The sequence below is a fragment of the Pristiophorus japonicus genome, chromosome 5 (assembly GCF_044704955.1).
Source record: "Pristiophorus japonicus isolate sPriJap1 chromosome 5, sPriJap1.hap1, whole genome shotgun sequence".
NCBI classification, from domain to species: Eukaryota; Metazoa; Chordata; class Chondrichthyes; family Pristiophoridae; genus Pristiophorus; species Pristiophorus japonicus.
In genome coordinates, this window is record NC_091981.1 from 140731287 (window position 1) to 140746731 (window position 15445).

At 42.1% G+C, this 15445-nt stretch overlaps 1 protein-coding gene across 1 annotated transcript in view; it reads right to left on the minus strand.

Moving 5' to 3' along the window:
- The window catches only part of LOC139264468 (aryl hydrocarbon receptor-like), a 302097-nt gene that overhangs the window by 262702 nt on the left and 23950 nt on the right, over positions 1–15445 (minus strand). The window contains exon 2 of the mRNA XM_070881001.1: positions 11798–11985. Within this exon, the coding sequence (XP_070737102.1) occupies positions 11798–11985 (188 nt within the window). The remainder of the gene's footprint in view (positions 1–11797; positions 11986–15445) is intronic.

Here is a 15445-nt window from a genome sequence, read left to right on the forward strand (position 1 = left end):
TGGTGATCACAAATGACTGCACAAAGGGCTTTGAAAAAATATTCAAATAATTGATTAGTTGCTTATGGTAGTTCATCTGAATGTAATTTTTTTTTTTTAATTACAAAATTATTTTTTAAATATAAAAGCAGGTAGTGGTTTTAGTGAAATGTGCTCATATTCAAATCAAATATCATACAAACTTTAAATCAAAAATTACTCTGCCTGAGATTTCCTTAATTTACCAAGGGTATTTCTTAATACTTCAATTTATAAAGTTGATGTTGCTGCTCAAATGGAGAAGAGTTACTCAGTTTGCATTTTAAACAGCTTTTATTTTCTTTAAGTACTTTTAGAAGTTCAATAACCTCAGTTTTCAGTTCAGTATCCCATTCCCAAAAGTCATTTTACATAAACAGCAGCATAGAGTCACAGGACAATGGCTCACTGGTTTCTGGCACACAAGTAGTGACTTCCTGTCTCATGTAAATACTGCTCTCCACACAACTCGGCTGTTGATAAAACTCCCTACTTCCGATAGCTACCCTGCGAAACGATATGAGCAGTTTTTAAACTCACACACAAGTTTGCAATTTAATTGGACATGAATTACAGATTAGGAAGAAACATTTGTGTGTTAAAGGACATACACACATTATATACACACACACATAAAAAAATAAAGCAATGATTTTTGAACATCATCACAAATATTTTTGACCAGTGAGAGAAAGCGAGAAAAAAAAATCAACACACATAGCCATTAACCCCAGGTGCTTCTATGATCAGCACTTCAACAACGTATGCTTTTCTGGCTTTAACCTCATACTCTGCACCAATCTTAAATCAATCAGCAGTGGTATAGGTTTTCCGTTTCTGTATGCAAGAACCTAAATCAAAGTGAACTGTTGACTTCAAAATATAATATGGTCACAATCTGGCAATTTCACAGTAACTATTGAATTAAAATAGTAAATGCATTTAAAAAGCTCAGCAGCTTAATGTCAGCTAATGGTTGGTTATGGCAGGCTTTTAAAAAAATCCCACACATTCTTCTTTTGAAACCCCAGCATTTCCTCTTTAAATATTGGTGCTATTTTTAGCAATCCAACTACTTACAAAGGATGCCCACTGAGCCAGGTAAGAGTATTTTTTATATAGCTTTCAACTTTTTTTTTGTCCAGTTTGCTCTCTCCACCCCCGCCCTGAAACTTGCTCCTAAAAATGGGCAACTGCTATTTGTTATTATCTCACAAGTGAACCTAGCCTTCCAGATACCTCATTTAAGTAGCCATTTTTCTTGTGAGCCTAGATGGGAAGTGTCAGCAATCTCATTGACTGTTAAAGGCATCAGAACCTCGTCCAAGCCTAGTCTCATCTAGTGTCTATGCACAGTCATTGGAAGCCCACCAGGAGCAAGAACCTTGGCTGAGGTTTCCCCTTTATAGCTCATTTGTAGCATCCGAACTGCTGCTCCAGCTCAGATCAGATAACTCAACACAGATTGGGTCATTCTCATTTGAATAGCTTACAATTTTACAATGGGTTATTCTTTTGGCTAGTTCCTCACCAACTACGAGACAGGGAAAATCTGAAAAGAACTACTACAGATAGAAATTTGAACCATATGGAGGAGCTAAACGGTGAAATGGTCCTGCCAAATATTACTCATTGACAAAAAAAAACTCACTTTAATTCAAAATCCATTACATTCTTAATGTACATTATCCTGAAAAATAAGAACACTAACATTATGGGGATAAATTTCCTTGGAGTTTCTCCCGCTCCAAAACTTTGCCTGAAATCCTGTTTACAGGTGTTATAGCAGCAGTGGGAAAATCCCTGGGAATCAGTTACTCCTGATTACAATCAACAGTTCTGTAAAATGGTTGTCATCTTAAACTGTGTTTAAAATTTGCCAATTTAAAATGGCAAGATTGAGTCGCTACCATTTGAAGAATATTTCTGCAGCAATACAAGCAGGGTTAAGTTAGTTTTCATTTGAATGAATGAGGTGAGTGTAGAGCTTGTGGACTAGAGGTGATGGAGGGAGCACAGTACACTTGTGGATCTCAATCAACATATTCCTCAAAGCATCCCAGTACAGAAAAGAATAGTGGGAGGGAGCGATGTTCCAAAAAAAGCATTTTAACAAAAATATTCTTTTATTTTTTTAGTTATGTCCCACAGATCCATGATTTTACAAAGCACATCTCAGTTTTTCCACTGTCAGTCTATTCTCACTATTACCATCTGCATTCTTTCCTTAAAAAAACTCTCACCTCATCGCCTTTCTTCTCTCATTCAAAGTGATTTCATTTTCTTGTTTAAATGAATGGCCTTCATAAGATCATACAACCAACCCTAAAAGTCACCACCAAAAACAGCCTTCAGGAAGCCTCGTGTCTGAAGAGGAAAACCACCTAGTCTGGCACTCTACCCTCAAAGTCAGACAATTCGCCACAACGTTACTAATAGAATAATCATAAGCCTCACTTCTAAAAAAACATACAGCCACTTCACAATATATACTTCCATTTTTGGAAAGTACAGCTAATGAGATGTGTATGGAACATGACCAACTACAAAAGTACATAACATTTAATCTATTAAAGGAATTTAATTTTGTTAAAATTATTTTTAGGTACAGGGTACCACCACTGGCAAGGGGCCATGCAGGTAAAGGGCACTGGGTTAAAAAATAAGGAGCATGACTGAATTGCAGAGCAAACTATTTTCCAAGAGGTAACTCAGGAGACTAAATCAACATGCGCAGTTTCATTCTCATTTTAATTGTCTCACACCAAATTTTATGCACAACAGTTCTCATCATAGAGATTGGGTGCAGAGGTCCCAGGATCTGGCCTGCTGAAGCAGGCATTTAAAAGTAGAAAGGCGGCTTTCATTTAAGTGCTTTTGCACCTTCATGCACCCTTGGCTGCATTTTTGCTCCAAGGTAGTCCACTCTTTTGGTTGGGGGGCATTTCCCTACTAATACTGCACTTTATTATTCTTGAACTTTAAATTCTACTGACTTCAATGTCAGACTATACAAAGAGGAGGTTGAGAATACACTGCATAAAGATAAGAAAGGATTTTGAGGGGCCAACAAATGCAGGCTCAATAACCCTACAGATGTTTTGACTACACACATCACTATCCCAGTTCTATGTTAATAGTCCCCTGCACATATACCTGGGCAGGTCAGTTAATGCTTGCCTTCACTGTCTGCAATTCAGAAGAGACACAGGCAGAATTGTGCCAGTTACTGCATAATGATCTGCACACGTGGACCAGGGATGCATCTTCTCCCAATAGTGAAGGTTATCACAACATGAAGCTTTCATGCAACTAGATTCTCCCAAGCCTCCCTCAGACACAAGTGCCACATCAGTCTCTAGTATATACATATACATCAAGCAAGTGACAAATTCTATTTGTGCATGAGAAAATACCTCCATCACTTTTTGACGAAAGGAGGAAGCAGCTGGATTTGACCACACCAACCAATTGGCAAAACTCCCAAGACTGAATGACACTGCACATGGAACCCACGTGAGCATCAGGTCTCATTATATTAACCCAATGACCTTAATGAAAAGGAACAGGTTTTGCACTCAATTACTGTTCAGACTACAGTGACATCAATCTGCACATCAGTATCGGTTATCCAGGAAGCAACCATGACGGCTCCATTGTGCAACAATGCAGGCACCATGTACTACCTGTTAGCGAATAAACACTGGGTGATAATCCCACTGAGTAATTCCCCAATAGCAGAGGAGTTCCTTGACCTGGATATTTCAGAGTCTGTTTATTGTTCCTCAGCTGCCACCTCAACGATCCAAAAAAAAATGCCAAGTAGCTTAGACACAAGGACAAGTGTGTGGAAAAGTATTGTGTTCCTAACACAGATGAGGCTGCACACAGGGAGGTTAAAGTAACAATGACCTCAGTCTTTAAGAAGACACTCCAGAGTGAGGAACAGGCCTTAGGGGCCGGCTTATATACAGTGCTCCCAAGGATGCTGGGTTCCTTGGGACTTCAGGTGATGAGCTCCCTGGTGGCGGAACATGGGAGTGCATGCTTTACAGATACACAACAAAAAGGACAGTGACTGTGCTGAATATTTCAAAAAAGGTAATTCCCAGAGTGTGTGGAAGTTTCAACCTAGGTTTGTCCCATGCTCAATGAGCCCTACAAAAAACACTTGCAAGTTTCAACTTGCTTCTGATATCTGGGATTTCAAAACTTGGGACAATGATTGTGAATTTAGAAACATAGAAAATAGGTGCAGCAGTAGGCCATTCGGCCCTTTGAGCCTGCACTACTATTCAATAAGATCATGGCTGATCATTCACCTCAGTACCCCTTTTCTGCTTTCTCTCCATACCCCTTGATCCCTATAGCCGTAAGGGCCATATCTAACTCCCTCTTGAATATATCCAATGAACTGGCATCAACAACTCTGCGGTAGAGAATTCCACAGGTTAACAACTCTGAGTGAAGAAGTTTCTTCTCATCTCGGTCCTAAATGGCTTACCCCTTATCCTTAGACTGTGACCCCTGGTTCTGGACTTCCCCAGTATAGGGAACCTGCAATCTGCCTCTAACCTGTCCAGTCCCGTCAGAATTTTATATGTATCTATGAGATCCCCTCTCATCCTTCTAAACTTCAGTGAATACAGGCCCAGTCGATCCAGTCTCTCCTCATATGTCAGTCCAGCCATCCCGGGAATCAGTCTGGTGAACCTTCGCTGCACTTCCTCAATCGCAAGAACGTCCTTCCTCAGATTAGGAGACCAAAACTGAACACAATATTCCAGGTGAGGCCTCAACAAGGCCCTGTACAACTGCAGTAAGACCTCTCTGCTCTAATACTCAAATCCCCTAGCTATTAAGGCCACATGCCTTCTTCACCGTCTGCTGTACCTGCATGCCAACTTTCAATGACCGAAGTACCATGAGACCCAGGTCTCGTTGCACCTCCCCTTTTCCTAATCTGTCGCCATTCAGATAATATTCTGCGTTCCTGTTTTTGCCACCAAAGTGGATAACCTCACATTTATCCACATTATACAGCATCTTCCATGCATTTGCCCACTCACCTAACCTGTCCAAGTCACCCTGCAGCCTTTTAGCGTCCTCCTCACAGTCACACCGCCACCCAGCTTAGTGCCATCTGCAAACTTGGAGATATTACGCTCAATTCCTTCATCTAAATCACTGATGTATATTGTAAGTAGTTGGGGTCCCAGCACTGAACCCTGCGACCCCACTAGTCACTGCCTGCCATTCTGAAAAGGACCCATTTATTCCTACTCTTTGCTTCCTGTCTGCCAACCAGTTCTGACTGCAAGGGACTTACATTTGTCTTCACTAATCTTTTTCTCTTCACATATCGATCGAAGCTTTTGCAGTCAGATTTTATGCTCCCAGCAAGCTTCCTCTCATACTCTATTTTCCCCCTCCTAATTAAACCCTTTGTCCTCCTCTGCTGAATTCTAAGTTTTTCCCAGTCCTCAGGTTTGCTGCTTTTTCTGGCCAATTTATATGCCGCTTCATTGGATTAAACACTATCCCCAATTTCCCTTGTTAGCCACGGTTGAGCCACCTTCCCCCTTTTATTTTTACTCCAGGCAGGGATGTACAATTGTTGAAGTTCATCCATGTGATCTTTAAAAGTCTGCCATTGCCTATCCACCATCAACCCTTTAAGTATCATTCGCCAGTCTATTCCAGCCAATTCACGTCTCATACCATCGAAATTACCTTTTCTTAAGTTCAGGAACCTAGTCTATGAATTAACTGTATCACTCTCCATCTTAATAAAGAATTCTACCATATTATGGTCACTCTTCCCCAAGGGGCCTCGCACAACAAGATTGCTAATGAGTCCTTTCTCATTACACATCACCCAGTCTAGGATGGCCAGCCTTCTACTTGGTTCCTCGACATATTGGTCAAGAAAATCATCCCTAATACACTCCAGGAAATCCTCCTCCACCGTATTGCTACCAGTTTGGTTAGCCCAATCTATATGTAGATTAAAATCGCCCATGATAACGAATGTACCTTTATTGCACGCATCCCTAATTTCTTGTTTGATGCTGTCCCCAACCTCACTACTACTGTTTGGTGGTCGGTATACAACACAACTCCCACAAGCGTTTTCTGCCCTTTGATATTCCACAGCTCCACCCATATAAAATCCACATCATCCAAGCTAATGTCCTTCCTTACTATTGCGTTAATTTCCTCTTTAACCAGCAACGCTACCCCACCTCCTTTTCCTTTCTGTCTATCCTTCCTGAGTGTTGAATAACCCTGGATGTTGAGTTCCCAGCCTTCGTCACCCTGGAGCCATGTCTCCGTAATCCCAATTATGTCATGTTCGTTAATAACTGCATGCGCAGTTAATTTGTCCACCTTATTACGAATACTCCTCGCAGTGAGGCACAGAGCCTTTAAGGCTTGTCTTTTTAACACACTTTGTCCCTTTCGAATTTTGCTGTAATGTGGCCCTTTTTGATTTTTGCCTTGGGTTTCTCTGCCCTCCACTTTTACTTTTCTTCTTTCTATCTTTTGTTTCTGCCCCCATTCTACTTCCCTCTGTCTCCCTGCATAGGTTCCCATCCCCCTGCCACATTAGTTGAACCCCTCCCCAAGAGCACTAGCAAACACTCCTCCTAGGTCATTGGCTCCAGTCCTGCCCAGATGCACACCATCCAGTTTGTACTGGTCCCACCTCCCCCAGAACCGGTTCCAATGTCCCAGGAATTTGAATCCCTCCCTCCTGCACCACTCCTCATCTTAGATGTATTCATCTTAGCTATCCTGCTATTTCTACTCTGGCTAGCACGTGGCACTGGCAGCAATCCTGAGATTACTACCTTTGAGGTCCTATTTTTTAAGTTTAACTCCTAGCTCCCTAAATTCAGCTTGTAGGACCTCATCCCATTTTTTACCTATATCGTTGGTACCTATATGCACCATGACAACTGACTGTTCATCCTCCCCCTCCAGAATGCCCTGCAGCCGCTCCGAGACATCCTTGATCCTTGCACCAGGGAGGCAACATACTATTCTGGAGTCTCGGTTGTGACCGCAGAAACGCCTATCTCTTCCACTTACAATAGAATCCCCTACCACTATAGCTCTCCCACTCTTTTTCCTGCCCTCCTGTGCAGTAGAGCCACCCACGGTGCCGTGAACTTGGCTGCTGCTGCCTTCCCCTGATGAGCCATCTCCCCCAACAGTACCCAAAATGGTGTATACCCCTGCACTGTCTTCCTATTCCTGTTCTGATTGATGGTCACCCATTCCCTATCTGCCTTTGTAACCTTTACCTGTAGTGTGACCAACTCACTAAACGTGCTATTTATGGACATCCTCAGCATCGCGGATGCTCCAGAGTGAATCCATGCGCAGCTCAAGTGCCGCAATGCGATCTGTCAGGAGCTGCAGCTGGATACACTTCCTGCATACATATTCAGCAGGGACACTGTCCCTGATTTCCCACATAGCACAGGAGGGACATGACACTGGACTGGGCTCTCCTGCCATGACTTAACCCTTAAATTAATTTAATTTGGCAACTATTTCAAAGGTTACTTACTGATATCAAAAAAAAAGATAAAGATAAGGAAAAACTACTCACCAATCAGCCAATCATTTACCCCTTTGGCTGTGATGTCACCTTTCGATTTCTTTTTACTTTTTTGGCCTTTCTCCCTGCAGTAGCTTGCTGCTCCTCCTCCCAACTGCTGCTCCCGACGCTGCTGGGCCTTTAGTAGGCCTCTCACCTCTCGCCGCTCCGCCTCTCGACGCTGCTGGGCCTTTAGTAGCCCTCTCACCTCTCGGCCTCCCGACTGCTGCTCCCGACGCTGCTGGGCCTTTAGTAGGCCTCTCACCTCTCGCCGCTCCGCCTCTCGACGCTGCTGGGCCTTTAGTAAGCCTCTCACCTCTCGCCGCTCGACGCTGCTGGGCCTTTAGTAGGCCTCTCACCTCTCGGCCTCCCGACTGCTGCTCCCGACGCTGCTGGGTCTTTCGTAGCCCTCTCACCTCTCGCTGCTCGTGCTCCGCCTACTGACGCTGCTGGGCCTTTAGTAGGCCTCTCACCTCTCGACGCTGCTGGGCCTTTAGTAGCCCTCTCACCTCTCCGCCTCCCGACTGCTGCTCCCGACGCTGCAGGGCCTTTAGTAGGCCTCGCACCTCTCGCTGCGCCGCCTCCTGACTGATGTACAATAGGGTGGGTAGTCAACTTAGCCTGATGAGGACAAGGCCAACAAGGACAGGGCTAACAAGCAGAACCTGATGTAGGATAGAATGTAGGTAACAGAGTTTTGGAAAACTTGGAACTTATTTAGGGTAAAGTTCAGAAGGGCAGGGAAAAAGAGCACAATTCTAGCCTGTAGGTAAGTGAAGGTATGGTTGAGGGTTTCAGCAACAGTACAGGTGATCTTGGTGATGGATAGGCCATGAACTTTGAGCTCACAATCAAACAATAAACCTGGATTTCATACTGTCACATTAAGCTTGAGTAAGCAGCCAGCAGGGAATTTGGGAGGCTAGGGTACAGAGGAAACCGAACAGGATGTCTTTAGTCTTGCCAATGTTAAATTTAAAATGTTCCGGCTCCTCTGTCTCTAATTAACCAAACAATTATCGAACACCTGCTTACACCTTAGTTCAACACACTCTTCAGCGATCTAATACCTAAAGTCACACACAGTCTACCAAACTTACATCATTCAAGAGTCAGTTGATGGTCATTACATCACCAACTAAGGACAAGTGAGGCAGGTTTGGTTTAATAATTTAGTGGCACATTGCCGGTTATCTTACAACAGTGGTACAACATAGCCAAACTTTTGAACAGTCCTCAACAATTTTCTTATTTTGAACATAAAAGTAAAATTGGGGGAAATGTTTTTTGTCACAATGTGCTTGTCATCTATCTTAGAAACTCAACTACAACATGTTCCATCATTTTGTAATGTTTATCAATTTAAAATTCTTACCAGAAAACAAATTAATTTAAAAAAAAGAGTTAACTGGAGCTCAACACTTGAATATCTTCACTGATTGAGGTATATACAATGCAGAACATGAACCTGAAGAGTTTTTATATCATCTCCATAATAAAGCTTCAACATGCAATTCACTTAGTGCTTCCACGCACTGCAAGTTTTAAACACTAACCTAAAAAGCAACTGTCTAAATTAATTTAGAAACTGACAATTTAGTTAAAAAAAAATGGTGAACAGTTACTATAAATCAAAGTAATTGAGAGAAAAAAAAAGTATTCTTAAACCCTGAAACAGTAGTTAGCAGATTACTCATTGCTCTTTATGTACAACATTTTCCTCAGAAATTCCAAAACAGATAGCATGCTCAATTATGTTGATGCTCCCACAAATGCACAAAAACAGCGTATAAAGCAAACATGTATGTGAAATTGGTAATCATATAATCAAAGTTTATTTTTTCTTTCCAAATAATGTCAATTGGAATTCTAATAGGATAAACAAAAAGGAGCATTCACTAAACTATTTCAAAAGTAGGAGGGGTGGAAAAGGAGCTAGCCACTTGTCAATAATTTTGCTGCTTCAGAAACCAGCAATAAGGGATATATTGTTCATATTATGATATATCTTTCAAAAAGTGGGCTAATGTAGTCAGCTAACTTAGATTGCCAACCATATGCAAGGAAATCGCAGACGTCCTGCATCAGCCATTTAAATTTTCAGCTCACACTTCAATGTCGATACAGAATGACAAATCAGTCTTTACAAGGGGGTGGCTGTATCACAACCAACATACAGGTGCAGCGCCTAAAATCCGAAACCATTGGGACTGAGGCCGTTCCGTATTCCGGGCTTTTGATTTGCTTTGTGATGTCACGAATCGAGAAACACCCTAGCCCAGGTTCGGTATTTCCAGAATTCCAAACGTCAGAAAGGGGGGAGGGGAGATTTCTGACGAAGAGCTGTTTAGGCCGTCTGCCGCTGAGGAAGGGGCCGTCAGGCGAGGCCCCGCCGAGGAAGGTGTTGTCGACGCTGCATCTGTACTAACTATTCTAAATCAAACAAGACACATGAATGATGATAACTAAATAGTTCATTATCTATTTTGATAAAGTCTTATAGAATGCAACAACAGAAGATAATGCACCGGACCAAAGCATACGTTCAAAGCCTACAAACATTTAAACCAACAGCAGCTAAAAACTTTGGTGGACATTTCAACTCGAGAGAAGTTGCCCAATATGTTGAGATTACTTCAATCATTAAGTTAACACGCAGCATTGACTTTAAACAACTTTAACTCCTGTAATGTGAAAATGTTATATTTTGAAAATTAATGAACTACTGCAGCATATGACTTTCTTAAATTACTTCAATAATGTTCCAAAGACTCAGTTGAAATAATTGCCCCAAAACAGTGAAATGATTAAAGCAATATTGACATCAAGAGGCCTGAAGAGATACAGATCATTAACAGATTTTAAAAAGCATGACATAAGCTGGAAAAGTAATTCAAATTTGATATAAAGCTAAAATATGTAACTTTGCCTATTTTCAACTCCCCCATGTTGAGAATGAGATTTTTCTATTGCATAGTAACACATTCACATTCTCAGGAAACATCTGCAGCTAACTGCATGAAAGCACAAAATCCATGCTTGTGTTTAAAACTATAGCCTGTGTGCACACATAATTTAATCCTCTTTTGCCTCCTCCCATACTGCCCTCCTTTACCAGGACCTTTCCACATCCACAGTCAATGACATTTTGCAAGTGAAGTCTTACAAGTTCTCCTCTCCTTTTTTTCTCCCCTGAACCTCTTGCTAATTACTAATCTACCACAAGGTACATTAATCCCATTTAGTGGCTGCCCATGAATTAGCAAAACTGGCCCAATTTGGTTACCAGATTTAGAAAAAAAAGCACATTAGAAGTTGGAATTTAGAACGCAAATCCTTGGAATGGCAGTCTAATGCTTTCCCACAGGCGTTGCCAGAATGCCTAGTCTTTGTGTGCTTCCCCCCACCCCAACTAACATCTACACTATAAAAATAGACTTTTATAAAGTTTAACAGTATCATTCATATTAATTTAAAATTCAGTCTCTAAATTTTTTTATTTTTTTTAAATCAATATGTTGAAGTTATAACTAGCTACTGCTTGCTATGTAATTATTAACTTCATACTCACTATTGCACTTTGGGAATACACCAAATTGTGATCCAATAATAAATAAGTTTTGGAATTCTCCAGAGTGACAAGCTTAAATTAGATTTAGTCATAATGAACCAAATCTCCTCTGCAATAGATTAGCTCCAAAAATGAGGATGCTGCAACAGTTGTGTTTATATTGGATAAATGTAGCTTTAAAGAACATCTGTTCCCAAAACAGCCCATCTCTTAACCAATATGATTTGACAATTAGCATATCCACATTAGTGAGCACAATTTGTGTGTTATTATAGAACATTTTCAGTGATATTTTGCTTAAACACCAAGGATTAAAGCAGCCTAGAAAAACAGTTACATTCATATTCAGCACAAGTTCCAATGCATTCTCCAAAAAACCTTAGTTTTGTAGGAGGGTGTATACTTGGATTAAAGCACCTGTATTCAGAAAAGAAAATCTATTTTCACAGCAAAAAGAAAGCTTCCCATTCAGTCCAACAAAGATTATATGATAACATATAAATTTTACTTTCCGCAGGAATTACACACCCCTTTTTGTATCCTGTTATTCACAAGAGTACTTTCCTTTTGGCCAACAGTATATGAAACATTGGTCTTACCATTAAAGAAACTTTTAGCTCGGAGATAACTGACACTGAGGCGGAGAACAGAGAGCTTGTCCAATTTGGCTACAACATCCTGTGGGAAGGGCAGGAGGTTGGCTAGGCGCTCTAGCTCTGCATTCAATCGGTCCCGATGCCTTTTGGATGGATTTGACTTTGCTCCTTCAGAGGCCAGGGATTTTACACTTGAAGTACAAAGAAAAAAATTGTTGCGTTAATATGAAGGCTTTTTACTTTCAAGTCATGAAATTAGAAACATCGCATGCAGTTTCCAACTGTGCCTTTGAGAAGTATAAGTGAGGTTAACAATGTAACTTACAAATCCCAAGTATAAAATATAAAAGAGACACTCACTTCATAACATGCAGGATTTCAAGTGCAAAATAAATGTAATTATATTTTTCTGTACTCCAAGAGAGTGGAAATAGTATCAACTGCAGAAATCTGATTTCTATTCAGTCACCAGCTATTATATAAACCTTAATAAAAAAAAGGTACAAGGGAATGGAAAAAGGAGCAATGGATGAAGTTTTCACAGTAAATTTGACGATAGTTATTTTCGGTTAGCATTTTCTCATACCCCATTTACAGTGGCAAATGGATCAGATTGAACCAGAAATCGAACCTGTTTGCCAACATGAAACTGCCAAATAATTTAAAACAAATTGGCATTAGCATCACTTCTGCAATATGCCACTAGTAATTTGGATACATTGTCAGAGTAAGTGTGAGCTAAATCACGCCCCTGTAATTAACTGCAATTTTATGGGCATTTATTCCATTAAATAAAACAGCATACCAATTATTTTGTCCTCACCTCAAAGAAATTACTAGGCACCGCCCTACCTCAGTGATCTCGTCCAGCCTTATGACCCCACGCATACTCTCCACTCTTCCAACCTGGTCTACTCCCTCATGTTCCCTTCACTGCACTATTGACGGCTATTCTTTCAGGCATAACATCCCCACTCACGCTTGTCTATAGTGAGACAAAGCATTCCATTTGTGTGGTGTAGAACTTCAAATAGTTATGTCATTATGCTACAGTAAACTAATGGGGGCATTTAATTTGTTACTGAAAGTGTTCTGAAGTACCTTCATTAGATAGGCCAAAATTATACAGTTATATGCCAAAAAAACAATAACGTTAAATTATCTTAAGTGGTCCATTCGGTTAGATACTCATTTTGTTTCCATATTACAGCTTTTAATGAAAGGATGAAGTTTCAAGCTGTATCTATATATCTTAATGTATAATATATTAAAAGCAGCAAACCTGAGGACTGGGAGAATTTTATAATTCAGCAGAGGAGGACAAAGGGTTTAATTAGGAGGGGGAAAATGGCGTTTGAGGGGAAGCTTGCTGGGAACATTGGGGTCAAGTTTCGGCCCGAGTTGCTCCTATTTTTTGGGAGCAACTAGTTTAGAATGGAGTATCTTAGACATTGCAATTCTCGGCATTTAGTTTGCTCCAGTTCTAGTGAGTTAGAACAGAACAGATTTTTTTTCCAAAAGGGCGTGTGTCTGAACACTTACGCCTGTTTTGCAAGTTTAGGCAGCGAAAACTTACTCCAAACTAACTTAGAATGGAGTAAGTATAGATTTTTGTACACTCAGAAAAACCTTGCCGACACTCAGAAATCAGGCGTAAGGAAGAGAGATGGGGGGGGGGGGGGGGGCGGGTAAAGGGAAATTTAGAAACATGAAACACATCACTTTTACAAATAAAGAGTCATCATCAATAATAAATGACAAATAAATCAATAAATCAAAAAAAAAATTTGTTTTAAATAAATAAAAAATTATGTTTCTACCAACCGACTGCAGCACTGGGAAGGGGGGTGCACGGAAGGGGGGGCACGGGGGGTGGGGGAAGGGAAGGAGGGGGTGGGGGGAGGGAAGGAGGGGGAGTGGGGGGAGGGAGGGGGGAGGGGGGGGAGTGGGGGGAGGGAAGAGGGGGGCTGAACGGGGCCAGCCGTTGAGAGGAAGCTGGGCCAAAGACTTCGGGTGAGGACCGGCCCCAGCAAGATGCCGGGTGGGCGGAACTGCCGAAGACGTGGCGGGAGCGGGGGGCGGGGGGAGAGGGGCAGGAGCTCAACAGGAGGGAGGTCCAGTCCGATCTTCGCCACCCCAGTGAGCCCATTCAGCCAGGGCTAGGGTAGGGGCGGCGTGCTTCGGGCCCCTCCCAAAAAGCCTCAGGCGCCTGGAGCTACTGCACATGCGCGCATACCCGAGCGCGCATGTGCAGAGGTCCCGGCACTGTTTTCAGCGCCGGGACCTGGCTCCGCCCCCCCACAGCTTGTGCTGCACAGTGCCAAGGGCCTGGAACATTCCAGCAGCGGAGAGAATACCGAGGTAAGTTTTAGGTGCGGTTTTGGGCGCAGAAATCAGGCATGGCTCACTGGGCTGCGCCATTCTAAGCGTGGCCCGAAACTTGACCCCATAAAAACTGACTGCAAAACCTTCTACAGATATGTGAAGAGAAAAAGATTAGTGAAGACAAACGTAGGTCCCTTGTAGTCAGAATCAGGTGAATTTACAATGGGGAACAAAGAAATGGCAGACCAATTGAACAAATACTTTGGTTCTGCCTTCACGAAGGAAGAGACAAATAACCTTCCGGAAATACTAGGCGACCGAGGGTCTAGTGAGAAGGAGGAACTGAAGGAAATCCTTATTAGGCGGCAAATTGTGTTCGAAAAATTGATGGGATTGAAGGCCGATAGATCCCCGGGGCTTGATAGTCTGCATCGCAGAGTACTTAAGGAAGTGCCCCTAGAAATAGTGGATGCATTGCTGATCATTTTCCAACAGTCTATCGACTCTGGATCAGTTCCGATGGACTGGAGGGTTACTAATGTAACACCACTTTTTAAGAAAGGAGGGAGTGAGAAAACGGGTAATTATAAACCGGTTAGCCTGACATCAATCGTGGGGAAAAGGTTGGAATCAATTACTAAAAATGAAATAGCAACGCATTTGGAAAGCAGCGACAGGATCGGTCCAAGTCAGCATGGATTTCTGAAAGGGAAATAAATCATGCTTGACAAATCTTCGAGAATTTTGTGAGGATGTAACTGGTCGAGTGGACAAGGGAGAACCAGTGCATTTGGACTTTCAAAAGGCTTTTGACAAGGTAACACAAGAGATTGATGTGCAAAATTAAAGCACACGGTATTGGGGGTAATGTACTGTCGTGGATAGAGAACTGGTTGGCAGACAGGAAGCAGAGTCGGGATAAATGGGTCCTTTTCAGAATGGCAGGCAGTGACTAGTGGGGTGCCGCAGGGCTCAGTGCTGGGACCCCAGCTTTTTACAATATACATTAATGATTGAGATGAAGGAATTGAGTGTAATATCTCCAAGTTTGCAGATGACACTAAGCTGGGTGATGGTGTGAGCTGTGAGGAGGATGCTAAGAGGCTACAGGGTGAATTGGACAGGTTAGGTGAGTGGGCAAACGCATGGCAGATGCAGGAAAATGTGGATAAATGTGAGGTTATCCACTTTGGTGGCAAAAATACAAAGGCAGATTAGGAAAAGGGGAGGTGCAACGTGACCTGGGTGTCATGGTACATCAGTAATTGAAAGTTGGCATGCAGGTACAGCAGGCGGTGAAGAAGGCAAATGTTATGTTGGCCTTCA